The sequence below is a fragment of the Alosa alosa genome, chromosome 24 (genome assembly GCF_017589495.1).
Source record: "Alosa alosa isolate M-15738 ecotype Scorff River chromosome 24, AALO_Geno_1.1, whole genome shotgun sequence".
In the NCBI taxonomy this organism is placed as follows: domain Eukaryota; kingdom Metazoa; phylum Chordata; class Actinopteri; order Clupeiformes; family Clupeidae; genus Alosa; species Alosa alosa.
Genome location: NC_063212.1, coordinates 13,690,406 through 13,714,415, shown reverse-complemented (window position 1 = coordinate 13,714,415; position 24,010 = coordinate 13,690,406). Strand labels below are relative to the sequence as shown.

Sequence of the window (24,010 nt, the reverse complement as noted above, 5' to 3'; positions counted from 1 at the left end):
TTTTTGCATTTGCTACAGTAGCCTGTTACAGATGGCTTTAGTTCATAACTTAGGCTATATCAAGCATCGAACAACATTTTGGCAGACGTGAACAACTATTTGTGTAACCTAAGGTCTTTATCGTTTATCAAAATGACAGGTCTTCTCAGTTTTACAGAAGGCCTTGTACAGACTTGACAGACTGAACAGTCTAAGAAATCTAAACAAGGGACCTATTATCAGGACAGTGAGCAATGTAGGGACGAAGGGCGAGAGAGAGAGAGAGAGACAGAGGGTGGGTGGAGGTTCGGGGTGGAGATTTGAATTAATGAATTAAAAGGTCCGGAGAGCGAGAAAGACTGACTGAATACTTTTTCCATAATGAGAGGGCGAGTGAAATCGAGAGGGCTTCACATTATGCCCTCCTTATCGAGACGGAAAAAGTCCTAGCATTTAACGTTAGTTGTTTTAGATGTTTCTGTTAAACTCATTACATAATAAATCGGTAACATCCGAGCGGCACCGACCGGTACCGACTGACACTCAACGTCTGACGGGAAACCATTGACATATTCTTCTTCAATTCGCTGTGAACTTTGATTAATATTCAAGACATTTGATCGAAACCTCTCAGTCTATCCAATCTAGAATAGTAACACATTGTTGACTTGGATTGAAACAATGAGTCAAGTCTGAAAGAAATAGGCTAAATCTAAACGAAAAAGTGAATTGTGACTCGCGTGAACATGCGAGGGACAGATGTGTCAACAATAGCGCGCGGATCTGTGTCGTGTTTTCACCCGATATCTGCATTTTTTGATCCAGCTAATGGTTCCTTGAAAGTCAATCAGCTGGAGCAACAAAGTTAAACGAACAACCCCTAGACCGCAACTTCCAAAACCAGCTAAGCGGTAAGTAATTTTCTGTGAATGGTTGTGAGCGTGAGGAAATAATTAATGAAGTCTTGTTGAAATTAGCCCACCATAGTTAAGTAATCATCACTACAGACGATGAAGTGAATGTCTACAAAATTATGAAATAAACATAATCTATGAGTAATTTCATCTGATTGGCCGCAGTCCGTTTTAGCCAACGCACCTGCTGCTGCACCTGTTTACTGTAAGTGCATTGAAGGTCTTGATCAAACCCAAATCAGTAATAATGCTGGCTCAGGTGACTGTTAATTAAACAATATCTGCGTCTAAAGTTAGCTCATAGCCTACCGTTGTGAAGCTCAGTTCATTTGCTAATCTGCATAGATAACTTAAATTAAAAGGTCAGGTCACAGTGCATACATCAGCAAGCATTTTACAGAATCACCTGCATGCTACATTGTGATCACAGTTCACAGTTCAGCCTGTCTCTCTCGTGTGAGCCGTGCAACAGGTGAGTGGTCAGTGAGCCACAGCAACCATGCAATAACCTTTTTGGTGCAGCTGGACACATTTATCCAGTTTACTTTATAGTTTTGGGAAACAAAGCAAAAAATGCATAGGCCTAGTCTAAAAACAGTAATGTCTTTGGCAAGAAACGGGCTGTTTCACAATTCTTTGTTTATGTCTCGTACATCTGCATATGTATCTGCATGTACACAGTGACTTTCATGCTCATCATTATGTCCCTACTTACGTTAATCATGGGAAAGTCAAATGTTTGTGTTCATTTGTGTGCATGAGAATGCATTAGCACAAATGTATGAGGACGGACAGTACATGTGGATTTGTTGATCTTAAAACAATATAAACACACAGGGGTGCGTTTCCCAAAACCATAAGTTAGCAACTTTGTTGGTTGCAATGCAATTTCCCATTGCCAACCAACTAACAGGTTAGCAACTATGGTTTTGGGAAACGCACCCCAGGCAATGCCACAACCCACCCCACCCCCCCTCCTGTTATAAGACAGAGCTAGAGTACTAAGTGAAGGCTTTTCCCCCTTTGAGACTGGGGCACACACACAAAACCCTGAGTCCAGAGCCACAGGTGCCTGGCGTACAGAGTTTGACTGGGTCAGGGCACTACACTGGAGCTGGCAGAGGGAGGCACATTTGCATTGGCACTTCCTCTTAGGCGAGCCGATCCCAGATCCCAGATCAGATGCGATACTGCAGCAACTCCACAGCCAACACAAATCTGGCTGTGATCTGACTAAGGGACGTATGAAAAGAGAAGGCCGATCCTCCAATATCACTGTAGTCTGCAGTTAATTATTCAATGCAGAATTACTGTAATATAAAAGAGAGATATGTTTGTATGAGGCAGACATGGGCAGTATTTTAATCATATGTATTTTAAATATGTGTTTAATTACTTTAGTGTATTTTGCTATTTGTATTTTGCAGGACTGAAACAAATATAATGTAGTTTGTAACAAAATACTTTGAGGGATTGTATTTAGAGTAGCCTATTTCAAATACTTAAATACTTAGTCATTTTTCCTCTAATAAGCCAAAATGTCACCACTCAGTTAAATATAATACCTATAATCATGACAATAAGCTATGCTTATCATATTCCGGGAGCCAAAGGCCAGAATCTTGGTGAACCTGGTTTTGTTGGTTAAAGATTTTTTTTTTACTGCTGTTTCTTGTTGCCTAGGGGTTACCCCATAAGAATAGGGTGGGTGCCCGATTATATCCCTTGGGCAATTCCCTATATTCATCTCTCAAGTTGACCTATAGCGATTTGTCCATAACAATAGTAATTTCATTATCCTTTTGGAAGGACAGCATGAAATGTAAACCAATTTTTCCTTTTTCTTGCAATAGTATGCCACATTGTGAACAACTTAAGTGTTAGATCCAACTTTTCTCTTTTACGATCCCCTCTGGACATGTCTGAAGTTGGAAAAAATTAAAAGAAAAGTCAACTGAGGGAGCCAAAATGGTCAACATGGGTTGTAAAACCATTTTTTTTGTTTGTGCCGCCATTTTATGTCACCCTGTAGACAACTTAAAAGCATTATTCTTTTATGTTTCATCACCCCCTTAGAACATTAAAAGTGGAAAAATATTAAAAAGTAGCTAACTTCAGGAGCTTGAATTGTCAGGTGTGTTAAGTGCTTCAAGACAAAAATTAGAAAACGATACAGATAAGATACTGAGGTAGAACATTAGGACCCCATATGATGACCCATGACCTTGAATACCTAATAGCTGATGTTCACTCTCACTACAGAACAGTATTAAAACCTCTTAATGGATTTGACATGAGGATTTATGCAGGGGATAACATCCGCTGAGGTATGAAATAATGGAGGAGACGGAAGCAAAGACCTCCCCGATGCGTAAAGACTAATTAACTAATTCTGTATATCGGGACACCTTGCAGGATGTTATTCTGTTTGTCCCCCATTTTGCAAGTCATGTATGTGGGCAATTCGCCTTATTCACCCGGCGGCCAGAACGAGGCTAAAGGGTACACTTGCCATTACACATAAGTCCAGCAGATGGTGGTGGTAATGCACTCCATTTGCAAACTGCCAAAAAAAAGCTCATCGAAAAAGCAGAAGGGTTCACTGGCCTGTTCTTCTTCAGTGAGTTTTTTTTTTTTTGGCTGTTTGCAAGCGGGTACATTACCACCACCATCTGCTGGACTGAGGTGTAATGGCAAAGTGTACCCTTAGCCTCGATTCTAATAAAATGAAAATCATCGAATAGGCATGCATTTATAGCACAAAAAGGGAAGTTTAAAAAGAGGTCGACCTGTTAAATTTGTTGTGCTAAATTCATTGGATACGGAAATGATAGAGGTAGTTTGCAGTTGATTCCACTGTGGCAAAGTCTGCTTCTTGTAAGTTCAATCATTCTTTACATTGATATGGGACGCTGATTAGCCTAAATTTGTTTTACCAGATCTACTTCATAGGGACCCCAAAAAATTAAAGGAGAATTCTGGTGTGATATTGACCTAAAGTGTGTTGAAACATGATACCGAGTGTGAGCGTATGTCTCATAGCCCATCTCGGCTTGTCCCCTGCACTCCAAAATCTTGCGCTAGTTAGCCGATGCTACCAACAGCTTTTTCAATGGTGGTGCCCGACATCGGGCTAACCATGCAAATAAATCACTGTTTTACACCATTTACGAGGCTCAATGTATCTCCACACTTCATTGGTAGACTTCGAGGGCCCTGACATTTAAAGCGAGACATTGAGAACTTTGAAAAAGCACTGGTAGTTTACTTACAAGACGATTTATGCAGACAGTATCTTCACAAAGTTTAGCGTTTGCAGCCATCTTGAATTTAGTCACGATAAGTCGAGCGACGAGCAAGAATGAACAGGTATGATAAGGGATCAGATTCCAAAAATAATTCAGTGGAAATGCATGGATTCCATTTTCTTCCAGTAGCAGCAACTGGAATCCATGCATTTCCACGGAATTATTTTTTTATATTATTTTTATACTACCTGTATTTTTCCACTTAACACGAGCGGTTCTGTGCAGAAACACATTGGAAAGACCAGTTGATAGTCATAAAAAGTATTCCACAGTTAGCGAAGCCTTACACTCATGTAGCAAAACATCAGCATATTATGATAAAAAGGATTTATGCCTGTGTTAATATTGTTATTATTGGGCAAACAAGATAATCAGTGTCATTTAGGTGCATAACTGTAAACGCAAATATCAGTCCTAAACACTTGGCAACAGGTGAACCATTGTCAACAACAGAAATTGGTGACAGTGGTTCAGAAAAGGTACCACTGAGAGGAAGAGGAGGAGGAAGAGACACTGTTTTGCAAAAACAGTATTCAACTGTTTACACACAAAATCTATGCACATCACACAATTTTTGAAACATGTCACTCACACCCTAACCCCATACCACCACATCTGCAAAACCATACACTAATTCTCAGCCTTTGACTCATGAAAATGCCACACTTATTCACCAGTGCTTCACTGTCTTTCATCACTCATGTAAACGCTCATTACTTTACTGAACACCATCCAATCATTGCCTTAGTATAGACCTATGAATACATATGCCTAACGTTAACACATACGCATAAGTAAGGATAATGTATGGAACGCCGGTTATTATTGGGAAAATAACTCCCTTCAGGGTGAAACAAGACGACGCGCAGCGGAGGGGTCTTGTTCCGCCCTGAAGGGACTTTCAACCCAATAATATTGACCGGCATATATTGTCCGGCAATTACGCGACTACTTGCCAAAAGGAAATAATAAACTCCCCACGATATAACTTTAGCTTACATAGCCTAGCCTATTTGTTACCGTTCATTGTGGCATTTGCTGAGAAACAAATAGTTCGCAACAACACATGCTGAACTTGAATCAAACATTCTTTAGAACACAGCTGATCAACTGTCTGCTTTCACTTTTGAATGAAGTTCCAGTCCTTGCGTAGTGATATGAAAGAACTTAATTAGAAGCACAAACTCCGTTGCCATTGACAGCGGTCATTTTTTAGAGGTCCTTTCCTCGAAAATAATGACCGCTAGAACTTTGGGAAATCCCATTCAAGTCAATGGAGCGTTCTACTTGCCTTGTGAAGAGCCGTGTAATAATGCAAGATACTCTCATACAGGTATCAATTTCAATTGAGATAAGGTACTAACCAGGCTAGCTCTTGCATGTGTTGCGGTTGAAGTTCAACCATGTGGACTCTGCCGCACTGTAAATCAAAGCTATTTTGAGCTGAGCCCTGTGGCAATCACAACACAATTTTTTGGGCTATTCGCTCAACCCAGTGCATGCTGCTTCGCATGCTGCTTCCTTTCTGTACCGATAGTTCAGCAAATACCTAATATCAGCCGATAATATCAGCTCACCGATTAATCTGCAGTTTCTTTAAACACGTTTTTGAAGGCAATTCATTTTCATGATGGGCAGAGAAACATATCTGTCATTTCAACAAGATGCCAAGTACTGTATGACATAGTTCCATGAGTTGGACCACCCTGCAAAAATGAAAAAAAAAAGTTAGCATGCCAGCAAGTTAGCATGCCAACAACAGCAAGTTAGCATGCCAGCAAGCCTGTATGCTGTATGTTGGTGTGTGCGGTGAGGTTGCTGGTTGGTAAGTCTCAGACAGTTTTTTACTTCCTTGAATGATACCATATGAGCACATGTATGTTCTTGTATTGTCATTTGGAGTGCACACTTCTGACCTCTTTGGTGTAAGAGCCAACATCTGAAATATGAGAATAACGAGGAAAAGAAGCATTTTGCTGATGTGGAGAATAACGAGGAAAAGAAGCATTTTGCTGATGTGGAAGAAACGGGTCTTCTAGGCCACGGAGGCCACCACTCACTCGTGGTCCAGCGGTCCCGCGCGTGGGGCGCATTATGCAGGATTGTGGGTGTAGTGTACACTGCTGGGACTGTGGATTGTTTCGTGGGGGGGTGGGGGGGGGGGGGGGGGGGGGTTTGTAAAGTGGACCTCTGGGGGTGGAGGATTTAGTAAGACTTGTCCAGAGAGTTCCTCAGTGATTCAGTTGAAGCTGGCCTAAGGAGTTTTCTCTATTGCTATACTTCTGTCATATTAGCCATCTGTGCTGAGCTGTGAAGTCAATGTACACATTAGGAATACCAGTTAGCGTCACAGATCCATTTATTCTGTTACTGTCTTCCCGTTCACTCTCTCTCTCTCCTTCTCGATTTCACTGTCTCTGTGTACTACGGCCACACACACAAATACACTCGAGCAAGCACATATCTCTCTCTCTCTTTCTCTCTCTCTCTCTCTCTGTCACACACACACACACATACACACACGCACATACACATACGCAGTCGTATTTTTCAATGGTGGCTTTTGTCCCTTTCATCTCTTCTCCAAACAAAGGATTCTTGTGCATACTGGACAGGGAGAAAGAAGAGAGAGAGGAGAGAGAGAGTGAGGGGGAGAAAGGGAAAGAGAGACAGTGGGTAGGGGTAGTTACACAGTGCGACAGAGGAGAGAGCAGAAGAAGTGTGTGATATACTGTATCCACATGCCAAGCAGAGAAGTGCATTTATAGATAATACAATATTATTTTTTGAACAAAATGCCAGTCAACGAGAATGTGTTCCTACTTGTGTGTGATTGTGTTTGTGTGTGTATGAATGTATGTGTGTGTGTGTGTGTGTGTGTGTAAGTGTGGGAGGGTACTCAGTTGAGGTTAAGGGTCAGCTGTGTGTACACTTGGCCTATCACACGTGCTCTTTTTCAAGCCCTTCCCTCTCTCTCTTCTGCCCTCTCTCTCTCTCTCTCTCTCTCTCTCTCTCTCTTTCTGTCCCCTCTCTCTCTCAGTTAGTATTCAGAGCACAGAGACACAGACAGATACCTATTCATGCCCACAGTATGAGCTGTCCCACCACACAGAGAGAGAGAGAGAGAGAGAGAGAGAGATAGAGGAGGAGGGAGAGAGAGAGAGAGAGAGAGAGAGAGAGTAGGGAGAGAGAGGTCAGAGAGGAGCGATTTGTATCAGATCTCCTCGGTCCTCTCTCTTTTGTTTTATTTATTTATTTTATTGGGTCCGGAAAGGCAACAGAGGAAAAAACAAAGGCCAGTATTTAGACATTCGTGCACGAGGGAGAATCAGAGCGGGAGAAAAAAGGAAGCTTGAAAGAGACAGAGAGCAAAGGACAGAATGGAGAGAGAGAGGAGGAGAGGAAAAATGTTTGGATTCAAACAAGGATTCACCCTGAAAAGGAAACTATTGTCTAACACATACACCTACATACTGTATGTCAGGGCACACACACACACACACACACACACACCCCACACACACACACACAAACACTCACACACACACACACAAACACTCACACACACACACACACACACACACACACACACACACACACTGAAAAGTGTTTAACAGACTACAGAAGTGCAGGCTGTTTATCCTGCCATTCTAAACTGCTGTTAACTTGTCCTCCTTTCTTATCCATGAAGGAAGACAGACAGGGTCCCTAAATGCTGGATTGTTCATTACAATGAGCTATGTTGTGTGTTTGTGTGTGTGTGTGTGTGTGTGTATGTGCTTCACCTGGTTGGCTGATCAAAATTTAGGAATACCTTGGTCAAAAAAAGAATAATCATTTGATACCTACAGTAGTGTATAATTCTCCTGTTTGCAGTCACCGATCAGCTTAGTGGTGTTAGTGTGACTACATCTACAGGCATACATTGAGTAATCATTATATACAAAAATCTATAGTTTCCATATCCATTCATTACACCATCAGCACAACAGGTACATGTGCAGACCTCATAAGATATACTGTAATGTAACAGTTCTCTCCTATGCCCATGACCAGCCACATAGGAATTAAAAAAATTGTAAAAAAAGTGTCACATCTAGCCGCTAATCTCCTTTCCCAGTCTGTGAAAGAGGGTAAGAGAAAATCCTATTGGGCCTATGGTAAGCCAGGGAAAATGGACCACCACATGGGTCTGTGTGGCCTCTCACTAACAAAGTGAAGGCATCGTGCACAGTTGCCTGCCTGTGAAGAGATTATGCACTCAAATGTGAAGAAGCTGAACCATTCTGTGAGCTCACCCAGGCCCCAAGAGAGGAAGGAGCTTTAGGGAAGTGTGTATGTGTGTATGTGTGTGTGTCTGTGTGTTTGTCTGCATGTGTGTGTGTGTGTGTGTGTGTGTGTGTGTGTGTTTGCGTGTGTGTGTGTAAGGGGGACGGACACCAAGCCGTGTCCAGCGAGGAGACAGAGAGGGTGAGGGTGACGACAGCCCAGTCAGGGTGGCAGGGATCTATTCCTCTGGGCTTCACACGTGGACTCAGTTGGGTGATTTTTTTCCTGAGACAAAAGGACACCGAGATATACTTGCTCTGCTTAGCCAACTAACCCTGACCCGTTCATAACACACACATTTGTTTGTTTGATTTTTACAAAATATTTCCCTAGCTTCGATTGAACCCAGTGCTGATGATGATTGATTATGGTAGAGCTCTACAGGACTGGGACACTTGATGGAAACAGCACAGTAAAATTAAATGTTTTCTTTGATGCAGCATACAATTACAGTGAACAAAAGCAGTAAAATTGACAATACCACAGCAGAAGAAGGCATCAGCTTCACCCTTTGGCAAACTGTATATAGACCACAATTCAGACATAATTTGCTCTATAATGATAGAGTTGTGTCATTTAGTTTTTTTACACCCCTTGAAAAATGTTATGAATAGAATATATTATGTACAATATATTATGTGTATTATGTACATTAGAAGAAATTACAGCCAGGCATCTCACAAATTAGGTGGAATGACAACACAATAAATAGTCATATCTCTCTGTATCTCAGCTGTAAAAATATAAAGATATACTGAGGAACATTCTAAAGCTCAATACTATACAAACTTAATCAAATAGTTCCTTGAGTATAACTTTGAACCATGTGATGATTTCACACGTGTGGACAGACCGGCCATTGGCTCACATGTATGAAATCTCCATGTGTCCATTGAATGTTATATAAAGATGAAAGAGGCATGAAAGTGAGTGAAGTCCTTGTGTGAAGATGCTGATCACCACATCTTTGAGATGAAGGCCCCCTCTCTCCTTTTATAGAAGTCATCCCTGTGTCTGTTAAGCCTGGCCAAGAAACTGTGACCAGAGCAAAAGTCAGCATTAAAGAGTTCCTTTACTGTGAAAGGGCACACTACCTTCCAACTGCATTTGAGAGACTTTTAATGCAAAGCGGCAGATGCTTTGGTCAGCATTTGAGAGGCTTTTATTTTGAAAGGGCAGCTGCTTGTCTTGCCTGAATGGAGGCTTTTAATGTGACAGGGGCAGCTGGTCAGTGTGAATGGGAGACTTTCCTTAATGGACCAGTGGACAGTGGCCATAAAGTCCACTCTTCAGGGAGCCAAGCATTAGTGAGCGAGAGCGAAGGACAGAAAAAGCACAGAAAAAAAAAATCAAGACGTGGTCATGTGTCTCTGATATACAGTAATATCCTGTTTCCTTTTTTTCTCCACTAGATTTGTTTTTTCCCCTCCACTAAAATCTTTTCTTAGTGTCCCTGTCCTATTCAGCAGTCCTCTTCTTTCACTCTGAATGACAGTGAGTCCTCTCCCTGAGTCATTCTTTGCGTCCTTTTCTCAAGATTTAGGCCGCCCGTATAACACTGGTCCTTGTTATGGAGCTTTTTAGATCTAAATAAAAGAGGACACTTGATAATGGCATTGATGCGCACTCTATTTTTCCCCTCAACCTTGTCACGCAATCTGTGTTTTTCCTTCTTGTGCTGTTCATCACTCCTCCCAGTGTTTTTTCCCCCCTATCCTCTTTATCTCCATCTAAACATTTTTACACGGCCACCCTACACTCTTTTCCTCATCGCCACCCCCTCCCTCTCTCTTTCTCTCTCGGTCTGTCCATCTTTAGTCTCTTTTTGCCAAATTCACTGTATCCTCCTTGTCTCTCTTTACATGGGTCTGTACCTTTGTCATTTTGTTTGACTTTGTCCTTGCAACCCTCCAGGTTAGAATCCGACCAATATGTGATTTTAGAAAACAATACCGATTTCAATATTTGAGAATTTCAAAAACCATTAAACGATAAATCAGCTGATATTCATTTTTAACAAACACAATGTAAACGTGTACTCTAATAGTATACCTTGGGGGTAAGTGTCCTGCTTGGGGTCAAAAGGGGAGGTTGAAGCTAGCCTACATGTGTACTATAAAGTAGCAGAAATAAGGTAACCACTTACCTGACTCTGAGAAGGAGGACAAGGACAAGTTATGTCTAGAATTAAGACCAAATGTGTTTATCTGGTTCTCAGATAAACAGTAAAACATTTCAACATTATTTTTACACACCATTAACAGCTTTAAACAATGTGACACTTTGTTGGAAAGGAGAATGCATGATGTAAGATACTCTCATAAGACTTATGTTTTCATTTTGCTGCTCTGCCGCTCTTGTGCGTGCCAAGGTGTAAGTTAGAATATGTTGAACTTTGATTGCGCCAGGGATGAGCAAAAATACATCAAATTGTATTTTAAAATAAAATAGCAAATACCATAATTTTAAGTGTATCAAAATAAAGTACCATATGTTTGTATTTTTAAAACACTAAAATACTCTCTAAAGGGAGCATGGAATCACTTTGCCAACCATATTTGTCTATTTAATCTATTTTAATGGAGCAACCCAATGCAGCAACCCAATGCAACAACCAAATGCAGTTGTATAACCTTAAAATAACCTTAATTCAAACTCATGGTACACTGGTATGTAATACAGACACTGCGTGCCTAGAATGCTTGATATTGCACTGTGTAAAGCTGTTGATCAGGATCATTACCCTTTTAGTTGGTTTTTAACCACAAATACCACGTAAGCTCTATATGAGGTTATATTGATGCCATTTTTGAGCAATGTTGCAGGGGAACCACATAACCGGTTCCATGTGTTCCGATGGTTAAAGTTCTCAAGAAAAAAATGATAATTAAAGTTCTCAAAACACTTGAGGTTGGTGTGAGAGAGGGGGTGTAGTGTATGTGTGAGCAACCTACATGTTACTCATCTTGCACTGGATCATCTTCCTGAATCTCAATTATTTTTAAACTACAAAATACAAAGTCATTTTCTTCAACCCAATAAAATAGAAATGTCAAAATACTATTTTGTATTTGAAATACGTATTTTAAATACAGTATGTACAAATACATACTGCCCATCCCTGGATTGTGCCACACTGTAAATCATAGTTATTTTGTGCTGAGCCCTGTGGCAAGCACATCACAAATCTGTGTAGACAAAATTATTTTAAAACAAAAAGGAGGAAAATATCTGTTTTTAAAAATACTTGGCTACGTGTGGACATGGCCTGGGAAATGTATTTTTTCAACTAATCAACAATGTTGTTTCAGAAGCACTGAAGAGAGTGGTGTGTTTGATGGACTCTTTAGATAAAGATTCTCCCCTCCATTTATTTTGTCTTACTCACTGTCTACTCTCCATTTTGCTCTAGCTTACATATCTCTTTACCTTTCTCTCTCCATCTGTGTGTCTGTGCGTCTGCGTTTCCTTTTTTAGCAACCATGACAACTGCCACGCCCCCCTCCTCACACAGCCCCTCCCCACAGAAGGTGTGCCACTCCCAGACGCAGACGGACGTGCTGAAGCCGCTACTCGGGGCTAGCGCCGGGGGAGCAGGCGGCGGGGGTATGAGTCCCGCCGCTCTGAGGCGGCGTCGCCGTGTCCTCTCCAAGGACGGCCGCAGCAACGTGCACATCGAGCATGTAAGTGGCCGCAGCGCTCTCTACCTGCGCGACCTCTGGACGACCTTCCTGGACATGCAGTGGCGCTACAAGCTCTTCCTGTTCTCCGCCACCTTCGCCGGCACCTGGTTCCTGTTCGGGCTGCTGTGGTACCTGGTGGCGCTGGTGCACGGGGATCTGCTGGGTGAGAGACAGACACTGGAAGCCTGCCTGCATGTTGGGTGCACATTTGTGTGACGATAAATGGAGATAGGAGAGGAGGCTGAAATGAGCGGGAGGGCCAGATTGAGAGGGAATTAGGGACATAGAAAAGACGATTGAGAAAAATAAATATAGAAGAAACTATAGGGGCACCTCAAACGATAGTTCACTCCTGTGAAAAATAAGTTCCTTGCAGTGGTGAAGAAAGTGAAAAAACAGATCAGTCGTCTTGAGGGGTCTTAAAATTAAGATATAAAGAGAAATGAAATAAAATTTGCTAAAATTGTATTTCATGTGGAGCCATTATGAGGAGTCTTTACTTGTGTTTGAAACATCCACCCATTTACATGTATTCATTTAGCAGACACTTCTCATCCAAAGTGACTTACACTTGTCAATTATATTTCAAGGGACTACATTGTCCCTGGAGCAACTTGGGCTTAAGTGCCATGCTCAAGGGCACAATGGTGGAAGCTGGGAATTGAACTCAAAACTTTTCAAGTCTACTGCATGCTAGCCCAGCTCCTTAACCACTATACTACCACCACCCCATTAAGTACATAGTGCATGTAGGGAATAAATGTAGTGCACTAGTGAATAACCAGTAACTCACTATAGAGTGCAGTATGTAGTGAATGAGGGGGATGTTGGGAGCATGGTTTGTGTCACACCTAAAGCACTCCCACCCCTTTGCAGAGTTCGACCCCCCCTCGAACCACACACCCTGCGTGATGCAGGTCCAGACACTGACCGGGGCGTTCCTCTTCTCGCTGGAGTCGCAGACCACCATCGGCTACGGCTTCCGCTGCATCACAGAGGAGTGCCCGGCCGCCATCATCCTCCTCATCTTGCAGCTCGTCATCACCATGGTGATGGAGATCTTCATCACCGGCACCTTCCTCGCCAAGGTGAGGCATCGGCAGGCAGAATGTTCTGGAATGCCAAAATGAACTGTACCTCTCTTCCGTCTCTGTCATTCTCTCTTTATTCTTAGTTTGATCTTCATCCTTTCTGCTGACTCTTATCTTAACACTCTCTCCTGTCACTCCTTCCCTGTGTACTTCCTGTAACATTTCCTTCTTTTCTGTATCTGTTGTGTCAAACCACCTCCCTCTGGAGATGGATGGGTGGATGGATATTTGATTTTACCTTTAATTAAGTTCCTTGCCATATTACGTATAATTCTCCTCTCTTTCCTTTCTGTGTCTCTTGCTGCACTGAGGATGGTCTCTCTTCAGGGTAAGATATCGGCAGGGTAAAGTCAATCTGAGTGTACAAATCAAATAATCAACAGAAAAAAGTTTTGGTCAAGTTTTTGCATGCATGTGGCTTTATGTGTGCAGTATTATGGATATATGTGTTGTGTACTTGTGGAGTTGAGGTTGCTTGTGCCACAACTCATGTTAATGTTATGTTGTTATGGTGCTATTGGGCTGTAGTCTCTAATGTACCACTTCCCGAAATAATGAGTCCATCTCGGTATGATTCAGAGTCAATGTGGGCTGACATGGCAGAATCAGTGTGTGAGTGTGAGAGTCTCTCTCTCTCTCTCTCTCTCTGTCTGTGTGTGTGTGTGTGTGTGTGTGTGTGTGTGTGTGTGTGTGTGTGTGTGTGTGTGTGTGCGTGCGTGCGTGCGTGCGTGTGTGTGCAACACTGCTGATCTCTCTCCTGCCCACAGGTGGCTCGGCCGAAGAAGCGGGGCGAAACGGTAAAATTCAGCCAGCATGCTGTGGTGGCCAATCACGAGGGACGGCCCTGCCTCATGATCCGTGTGGCCAACATGCGCAAGAGCCTGCTGCTGGGCTGCCAGGTGTGTGTGTGTGTGTGTGTATGAGTTTGTGCTCTGTGTGTTTAAGTATAAGTATAGTAAGTATAAGTATATATACTCTTTTGATCCTATGAAATTTGGTCTCTGCATTTATCCCAATCCGTGATTTAGTGAAACACACTCAGCGAGGTGAAGCACACACTAATCCCGGCGCAGTGAGCTGTCTGCAACAACAGCGGCGCTCGGGGAGCAGTGAGGGGTTAGGTGCCTTGCTCAAGGGCACTTCAGCCGTGCCTACTGGTCGGGGTTCGATCCGGCAACCCTCCGGTTACAAGTCCGAAGCGCTAACCAGTAGGCCACGGCTGCCCCCTGCGCGCGTGTGTGTGTGTGTGCGCGCGCGTGTGAGTAGAGTCTGTATGTGTGAGTAGACCCCGAAGCCATTTGTTTTGAGAATAATGGCTGGCTGATGAAGTTATTGGCTGGCTAGCCGGCTCAGCCAAAACATAAATGGCTACTGCCCAACATTTTTATAGCTACAAATGGCTAAAGCTGCCACTTCATATACAGATGTCTGTTATATTGATTTACTAGATCTCAATATTTCCAAGCAATGCATGGCTTACACTATACACTACAAAATGCAATACAATTTTATAAAAAAACCCACGATTTTACTTTCACAAATTATGTATTTATTTTGTAAGTTGTAGGCTACTAAACATTTTCAAGTAGCCTAATAAAGTCCCTAATGCTGTGCAAGAATAGATGCACACTTGTCAAATTTAACAGAGTAACATTATGCATATATTTATGACATGTAATTCGCTATTCAACTTTATAGTTAATATTAGCACACGGAAGCATTCGTCGTGAACTAGCAACGCAGCAATCTTTGGAAACGGTGGAATGTTACTGGAGTAATATCACGTTCAATGCTGTAAATCCCTAACCTGACCCTAGCCAGATGAATTTCGCTCTGCCTAGCTCCACTCATCCATCTGGAAACGATCCATTGAAGTGTTGCTTCAGAAGGCTGGGCCTAATCAAAAAATGCTTGCATATGATTGAATAAGCCACTTGTCCGTCATCTATTGACGTGCTACTTCAACCACTCACATCGAAGCCAACCCGTGACGCTAATAACAGTCTCACAGTCGCTTCTACGCTATGTCACATCTATGAAACTCCCGCCCCTAAGGCCCTGATTGGCTGAACCATAAAGTCAGTTGCAGAAATCACTCTCAATGGAAGAGGTCCCAGATGGATGTGAGTGAAGCTAGGCGGAGCTAAGCGGAACGAAATTCATTTGGCTAGGGTCAGGTTAGTAAATCCCTCCGTTCCAGAATATTTGGTTCATATCATCAATCTTTGGTTCAGGTGTTTGTGCAACCGGGCCCTGAAGATCTAACAAAAGTTTGTGTAGGCCTACGTAGGAATTATGAACGTATGTGAGAAGTGAGATCAAAATTACCTTGTTTGCTTCTTTCTGTCATTTAAGCAAGTAAAAAATGCATTGCTTCTTCTGTACAGAAAACATGACAATTTCAATTGGTCGTCAATTATCTGTGAGTCCTGTCTACGAGAACAAGACTGTGCTGTGGTGAATCAAGTGGGAAATTGATGTTGTTCATCGTTTATTTTTCGTGTGTGTATATCTCTATGTGATGCAACTAGTTCTAGCTGGCTCAGCCAAAGTTTATCAGATGGTGGCTTAATTTGTCTTACAAAATTATTGGCTGCCCTTAACTAAAATTAACCATGGATTAACCATGGTTTTTATGTTTTTGGGTAACCATGACCATAACCATGATAGCCATAACCAATGATAACCATGGTTTATCACTATAGTTGATAAAAAAGCATTGTTCCCCATGTGAGGATTGAACTTACAACCATTACAAAACTGACACAGTACCTACTGAACTAACAAGGCTTCAGCTATAGATGTCAGTATGGAGAGCACATATCATGGTTGCACTGCAGTTAAACCCTACTGTAGCAGCGGAAGTTTGTTCCCAGAATGCCACAACCCCAGTCAACATATTCTTAAATATACCACATAAAAAGTCTTACTGAAATGTTATCTTAAAAGAAATACTAAGTGACAGTGACACTAAAGGCTATACTGTTGTTGTCATGTTGTCATGTAATTGTTTATTGGTGCCACAAACCATCAAGTAGATGACCATCCACAACACCTCAATCCTGTGCAATAAGCTTAACCTTTTGCAGACTGCATGCTCTGATTTTAGTACCCCAGTACTGATGACATTCAGTCTGCAAAGGGGTTAAAGTATTGTTTGTGCTGGAAGTGGGAACAAATGTACACAACCTTAGTTGTGCAGTGACGTTGTGAATATTAACATCCTTTTTACTAATAGTCCAGTTGCTACAGCTTTAATAAGGGGTCCAAGAATCTTCACTTTATAAGGTGAAGATCAAATCCATCCTGCTGGGGAGTGAGGACAATTCTAAGGGCCCAGCACTGACAGGGGGCCCCCCAGAGAGTCCCCTCCCCAATAATACTATATATTATTGGGGGGCCCACAATCACTGTCCGTTATAGGGCTCAAATTCTCCAGCAGCGACCCTGCAGACACATAATGCAATAAGCATTGAGTGCCCAACTTTGTGACACCGCCAAGGGGGCAGATCAATGCTAATTGAGAAAGTAGTCGATTTTGCATTGCACCCAAGAAGAAATATGCCTAATCTCTAAAATGTCGGAAAAAAATATGTACATTGCATCCCATAATGATTTACTGTGAACATGACATACACTTTATTCCCACATAATTGCTGATATGCAAGTAAATTACCAAAAGTTTGGCCAACTGTTCTCGTTTTTTAAACTCCTGGGACTCCAGGTGACTGGCAAGCTGCTCCAGACCTCCCTGACCAAGGAGGGGGAGACGGTGCGTCTGGACCAGAGGAACGTGGCTTTCAAGGTGGACACGTCCAGCGACAGCCCCTTCCTCATCCTCCCTCTCACCTTCTACCACATCATCGATGACAGCAGCCCACTCAGGGCCTGGGCAGCCAAAGGTATGCAGAGCACAGGTGCATCCTGGGTTGAGAGCTTGAGAGTCAGGTTAGTGTCGTGAATGGTTGTTGGGGATGGGGGTGGGGGGGTGTAGATCAATTCATTCGATTAAGGAGGATGAGAATGAAATGAGAAAAATGATAAGGTACACATTCGATACGTGTGCATAACCCAGATGCACAACAAGATGAATACAAAAAGTTAAAATATAAACACAAAAAAGTGTTTGCGGACCCTTTTTCATCTTTTTTCATCACATCTTTTTAGAGGGTGAGGTAGTCAAGATCCCAGTTAGGAACTGAAGACTGCAAAAACTGCTAGTACCACTTGTGGAACATGATCAGTCTATTTTGGAGAGGTCCTGTACATGGACCAGTAACAATCATTTAGCCCATCATTTTTTTTTTGCCACATTCAGCAATCATCTCCTCACGACCACTAGCTGCCCATTCCGGGATTACACTGTAAAAAAGCCCAGTCTTTGTAGGCAGCCCAGGCTCCGAAAACTGGAAACAAACAAAGTGGGCCTGTCCCCCAAGCAAAACTAAAACCCTGCCTGGAATTTCTCTGGCAATACTGAAGGTAGGCATAGGCTACCTCTCTGGCGTGTTTCGTTTGAGCCTTGGTTAAAATATAGTGTATGTTTTTTGCACAAAAGCATTTACTAATAAATTTAAACATAAAAATAAATAAAACAAACGCAACAAACTTCCTGCGAAATCCCTGACTGCACCTTTAAGTTACATGCAAAAATAGTGGAGGGAAGCTTTTTTAGGTCACTCCAGAAAAGGCACAGCATGGTTTATTTTGCCCCACACTGGAATGCTCTCCAATGCATATAGTCAAATTAAGCAACAGTCAATCCTGGAGCACAAAATTCAGTAACGCAGTAACAGTCATTTTTACTTTTGAGAAAGCTGCCAACTGGCTGTTAACTAATTTCTCACTTAAAAAGGTGAACAGAACACAACAGTTTAGCCTCTTGAGTTAGTGACATTGGCTACATTAAAACCATTTCCATTAACTATGCTAAATTGTGTTATATATATATAAGTATATATACTTTTTTGATCCCGTGAGGGAAATTTGGTCTCTGCATTTAACCCAATTGGTGAATTAGTGAAACACAAACAGCACACAGTGAACACACAGTGAGGTGAAGCACACACTAATCCCGGCGCAGTGAGCTGCCTGCTTCAACGGCGGCGCTCGGGGAGCAGTGAGGGGTTAGGTGCCTTGCTCAAGGGCACTTCAGCCGTGGCCCACTGGTCTGGGCTCGAACCGGCAACCCTCCGGTTACAAGTCCAGAGTGCTAACCAGTGTTGCCACTGTTGAAATTGTGTCACCACAAGATTCCATAGTGGAGTGTTTGTCACGTTCACCTCACACACAAAAGGTCCCCAGTTTGTAACAGGATGGAAACAATCTCTTAATTCCTGGCTTGCCCAGAGCCGTTTATTGGGCGCTCCGAATGTCTATCAAATGCGTCTGTATATAGCTCATAACGGCTTCGGTGTGTCTTCATCGTCTTGCTGCCCTCCCTCCGTTCAGTGATTGGTTCCTTCGTTGAGGTGAAAACGAAGTCCATAGAATCCAGGCTGCCTAGCAGCATGAATAAAATTGCACGCGTAAGGCAGCATGGGAAAACCCAGGCTATGAACTACGATGAACTATCTTGCTCTGCATATGTATAATCTTAACTGGTTGCAGCGCCCATGCTATATTCGAGTCCATTTGCCCATGGGGACCTGGCTTCGAGTCCGGCCTGGGTCATAACCCGATCCCACCCCATCTCTCTCTCTCCCACTCGCTTCCTGTCACTGCTGTCCTGTTAAAGGCATAAAAAGGGGATAGCTATTTGAATAAACAGGAAGAAAATAGTGTTGTCTTAAAAGTGTAATACTCAAAACTAACCTTATTTCACCGTAGGTAACTAACTGTAGGCAACAGTGTCTTGAGAAAGGAGGGTTGAGGTGTGGTCTGAGTTCAGCTGACATAAGTACATGTCATAGATTATCATTTCTTAGGGCAGGCCACTAAAGGGGGTATTAACAGTTCATTATTGACTTCAGTAATAACCACTAGAGATTAATGTGTACAGTTGTTGGCTCAATTATTTAAGGAAATATATGGATAGGCTACTAAGGGACATGGATCAGGAAGGGGACCCACAAACACTGCTGATGTTTAGGGCACAGAGTTTTATACTTAAAGCAGTACTGTCATGCCTTTTCTCTTCCTCCTGTTATTTATGATGAAGGAATATGCCAAAACAATGCAAGCAACAAAGAAAGACAACAAATCCTGCACCCTGCGAAACTCAGAAACACACATGATTCAAACAGTTATAGATGCAGAAGCACAGTATAGCAGCAGAGCAGTGTGCAGGAGAGGCGGGTGCTGCCCCCTTGAGGCTGGTGATGATGGTCCAACAGCACAGGGTTGGTTGGAGGTGGAAGTGGCCAGGTGTGGGGTGTTTGGGGTGGGGGGTGGGTGGGTGGCGGTTGAGAGACAGAGGGACAGAGGGGAGAGGGTAATCTAATTGGGAAGGGGTCAGAGTGCATGAGGTCTAAGTTGTGATGGAAAGAGAGGCTTGTCTGAGAGGTTACGTGTTTTTGAAAGAGGAGGAGGCACAGGCTGGGGGTGTCGTGTTTACTGGAACGTAGGGGGCTTATCTGTCTGGTGATGCAGGGGGTAGTGAGAGGGGATGAGGAAGGGGTTTCAGGGGGACTGAGTGAGAAGTAGGTGCTGGCACAAACAGATAGATTTTTTTCTCTTTTTTTTAATCCCTCTCTAGTTCTCTATCACACGCTCAATTTTTGCTCTCATTCATTCTTATTGTTTCTCTCTCACTCTCGCTCTCTCTATCCGCCCATTTTTGTAATCTAATTTTCATCTTTTCCCACTCTCTCTTTCTTCTCCTTCCTCCTCTATCCCACTCTCTCTTTCCTCTTCTCTCTCTCTCTCTCTTCTCTCTCTCTCTCTCTCTCTCTCTGGACTGGAATGTGTATGTGTGAGTGCCAGATCAACTCATTAGAACACAAAGCAGTACAGTTCATGGTGCTGACACGTAGACCACAGATCCAGTTACTGGAGAGTTACCCTCGCTCGATCTATGTGTGTGTGTGTACTGTATGTGTACGTGTGTGTGTGTCAATGTGTGAATGTAGTCTGTGTATGTCTCTCTCTGTGTGTGTGTGTGTGTGTGTGTGTGAGAGAGGGGTATACTGAATTTCAGGGGACTCTTGGTCTGACTAACGACAGACGAAGCCATTAGAGCCTCTGTCTCCTGTTGTCCCACACTTTCACTGCCCCCACCCTCTCTCTCTCTCTCTCTCTCTCTCTCTGTCTGTCTGTCTATCTTTTGCTCTCTCGCTCCCTCACTCATTCTCTCGCTCACTCCTTCTCTTTTATCATTACCTCTCTCCTTTCCTTCCTTCCTCCTTTGCTGCCTCTGTTCATCTGATGTGTTCCCCGGCTCTGTTGTTTTTTTGACTCTCTGTGATGAAGGCTGTAACCATTGCACGTGTGCTCTGACTGCCATACCAATGAGCCTGGCTTCTTTGTTGATGCAGAGACCCGGGTGGGTGGTATGGTGGGGTGCCTGACTGCTCTCTTTCCTTTTCCACTTGCTCAATCTCTCTCTGTTTTTCTCTTTATCTCTCTCGGTCTGTCTGTTTGTTTCTGATTTTCCCGGTGTTGACTCGTCTTCTTCTACAGTTTTCGGGCTCCTGCTGAATTGTGGGATAGCGTAGTGAGCTACCCTTGAATACTGTGGAGGTAGTAGGCCATCCGGGTGCTTTTCGCTTACTAGTCGATGCCTACTAAGTATTCAGCCCTACTACAATTGTGACGTACTGTGTCTCGCCTACTACAGTATATAGTACGCTAGGATGGGTAATCGGATGACCCCTATGTCTGACTGTTTGCCAGTCTATCTGTTTTTCTGTCTTATCAATTACTCCTCTCTTGTCCTCATTCTGTTTCTCCCTTGCTCTGTCTGTTTCTCTCCCTTGCTCTTTGCAAAACATTAGGCTTCTACAGGACTCCAGTTACAGCAGCTAACATGCAATACCTAACTCTGTGAAATGAGTAGTTACAGCTATCAGTTTAAGACGAGAAACATCTTATTTTTTGGGACTTTCCAGCTCCAAAAAAGAGGCCAAATCTTTGTGTCACATGCAAGTGATCTTACCCAACAACCTGGCCCATGTATCATCATAACACATCATATCAGGACCATCATACTGATACTTGTGGGATGTCTTCATGAGCATTTCACTGGGGTTGTTACAGTAATTCAGCACTTAATTATCTAACTAGTTCTCCTGGTAACACCTAACGTGAACCCTTCATCAAGAGGGCATTATACAGGCACACTATATAATGTACCACTGCAATGTCCTGACAAAAAAGTGAACAATGACGCATGTGTTAAATTACTTTATTTGAAACACTGCAGCTCAGTGTCTAAACAAGTTGTGCCCAAACTACCATCATTTATACCACAGGGTTATGGTGTTGAGGTAGTTAGCAGTAGCAGTAGTAGTAGTCAGTGTAGGTAATGTGGTGTGTGTGTGTGTGTGTGTGTGTGTGTGTGTGTGTGTGTGTGTGTGTGTGTGTGTGCGCGCGCGCAGTGGTGTACTCTACGTGATACGCAGGACTATGCTGTATACCCACTTAAAAAGCACCATCTCAGTATACCCACAGGATACATATTAACATTTGGGGTTGATCCCAGTATACCTACTACAGCTAACTAGACTACACCACTGTGTGTATGTGTGTATGTGTGTGTGTGTGTGTGTGTGTGTGTGACTGTGTGTCTGTGTCTGTGTGTCTGTGACTAATCATCTCACGTACCACATAAGAGATAGATGGCAGGTGTACTGTGTCTGGTATCAGTTCCACCATATGATGAAATCAGCGACCGCCCACCCACATCTCCCGTGACCTGACCGCATGATTGCGTAATCATCACACCCCCCATGTGAGACCCTAGACCACTGCCGATCACAGACCCCTTTCACTAAACAATTTTGGTCCACCATTTACCAGTTACATTCATCTGCAGTGAAACAGACAGATAGACAGAAATTGTCATTTGTAAACAATGGAAAGCAAGACAATCCCTGGTAGGTATACACTACTATGTCTTCTTGATTAGTGATAAATTATGTTTCCATTTAGTTAATGGCTTTCCCATAAGGAAAGATGCAGCATTTAAAAAAGCCATACAGTATACAATTCTGCTAAATTCCTTCACATTATAAGAAAAGCGTGTACAGCAAAATGTTTTTCTTTTCAATATGAAAAATGTAGTCAGTATGCTGTGAAAATATGCCAAAATGTACATTTAGACAATTTTAGCACTCATATGGGGGAACCGATACCAGACATATCCATCTGCAAAAAGTCAGGGACACACCACCACCGTACACCTGTCATCTGTCTCTCTCAAGTGGTATGTGAGATGATTCTATATCCCCATGTATCTGAAAACACCAACTTGCGAGTGTCACAGATGTGAAAACTAAAAAGGAAAAGGCCATTGGTTTTGTTTTTAATTAAATGGTGCAACTGATGAGCAAATGTAGTTTAATACTGTGTTGTTAGAGAGCTCTAGTTTTGCTGTGGAGTTAGTTGCAGTTGCAAGATTGACTCAGCAAAGGACTTGGAATTAAATGCTGGATGAAATGAGCAGTGGAGATTAGAAGATATCTTTTTAGTGTAGTGGTCGTCGTCTTTGAGTCCCTTTATCACCCAGAGGTCTTGGATGATTGCTCAATCTCCCAGTGCCACTCCTTGCTCTATGGACCTGTCGGTGATTTCCACACGGTAATTCCATGGCAATTCTTAAGCAGAATCACCTTGGCATCACGCAGCATATAAGACTCACAAAGGTGTGGGACAGTATGCAAGGACTCCAGACCAGATGGCTTGGCTACTCTCACTGTCGCTTGCCATTTGGCAAGGTTGCAGACAGATTCCTTTCCTAACTGTGATAAAACTTCCACGTAAACCAATATTAGGTGAACACTTGATATGCTAGATATGTAAACAGTTGTTCTGTCTGTAGTTGTGTGATTTCTTAACTCCTCGATGATTAAGCTCATTTAAAACAATTAATGTATTTTCACATGTTTGTTGTTGGTGTTTATTGTTTATGTCAGTCTGCCCATGTTGATGTAGCCTGTTATGACACCAGTAAAACCTGTTTGACTTGTCCAGAGAGAGAGAGAGAGAAGCATGTTTTCTTGTGGCTTGTGATCTATTTGTGAATATGAAAGCGATTGTGTGACATGACATAGGTATTGAGAGTACTCGGTATATTCCTGCAAGGCATGAAATGAAACGACTGTGTGCACCTTGTGCTCGAAGAAAACCCCCATAGACATTATTTCCAGACACAGACACCCCGGGGCTGATGGCTCCCCTGGCTGCATCCCTAAATAACCTCCTGGGGTCATTCTGTGTCAATGAATGCCTCCTGATCACATTGGGGAATTGGAAAATTAGGGGGAGTTAGATAAATATACATAAAGAGATATAAAGTAGATGTATACACACACGTAATATATTGAAGGCCTTTTTAGCATTGTCTATTGATTGGGCATTGTAATGGCAATATCGATAAAACTACTTGAGCCGGATGCTGAAAAATGAAAACGTGCCACATCTCGTTAATAATGGGCCGGCTATCCGGAGGTTTCGCGTGTTCCCCTTACTGTATCTGCTTTACTGTGTTTCAGTGACAGCTCACTGACTCTATTTGATCTGTGTAGTAGCTCAGAACAGGACTCTAC

The 24,010-nt window shown here is 42.7% G+C and overlaps 1 protein-coding gene across 1 annotated transcript in view; it reads left to right on the top strand.

The window, feature by feature from the left end:
- Positions 1-319: 319 nt before the first annotated feature.
- LOC125289837 (ATP-sensitive inward rectifier potassium channel 10-like) overlaps positions 320-24,010 on the top strand; it is a 25,822-nt gene continuing 2,131 nt past the window's right edge. The window contains exons 1-5 of the mRNA XM_048236900.1: positions 320-890; positions 12,008-12,376; positions 13,090-13,301; positions 14,072-14,203; positions 17,029-17,206. Of these exons, the coding sequence (XP_048092857.1) occupies positions 12,013-12,376; positions 13,090-13,301; positions 14,072-14,203; positions 17,029-17,206 (886 nt within the window). The 5' untranslated portion in view covers positions 320-890; positions 12,008-12,012. The remainder of the gene's footprint in view (positions 891-12,007; positions 12,377-13,089; positions 13,302-14,071; positions 14,204-17,028; positions 17,207-24,010) is intronic.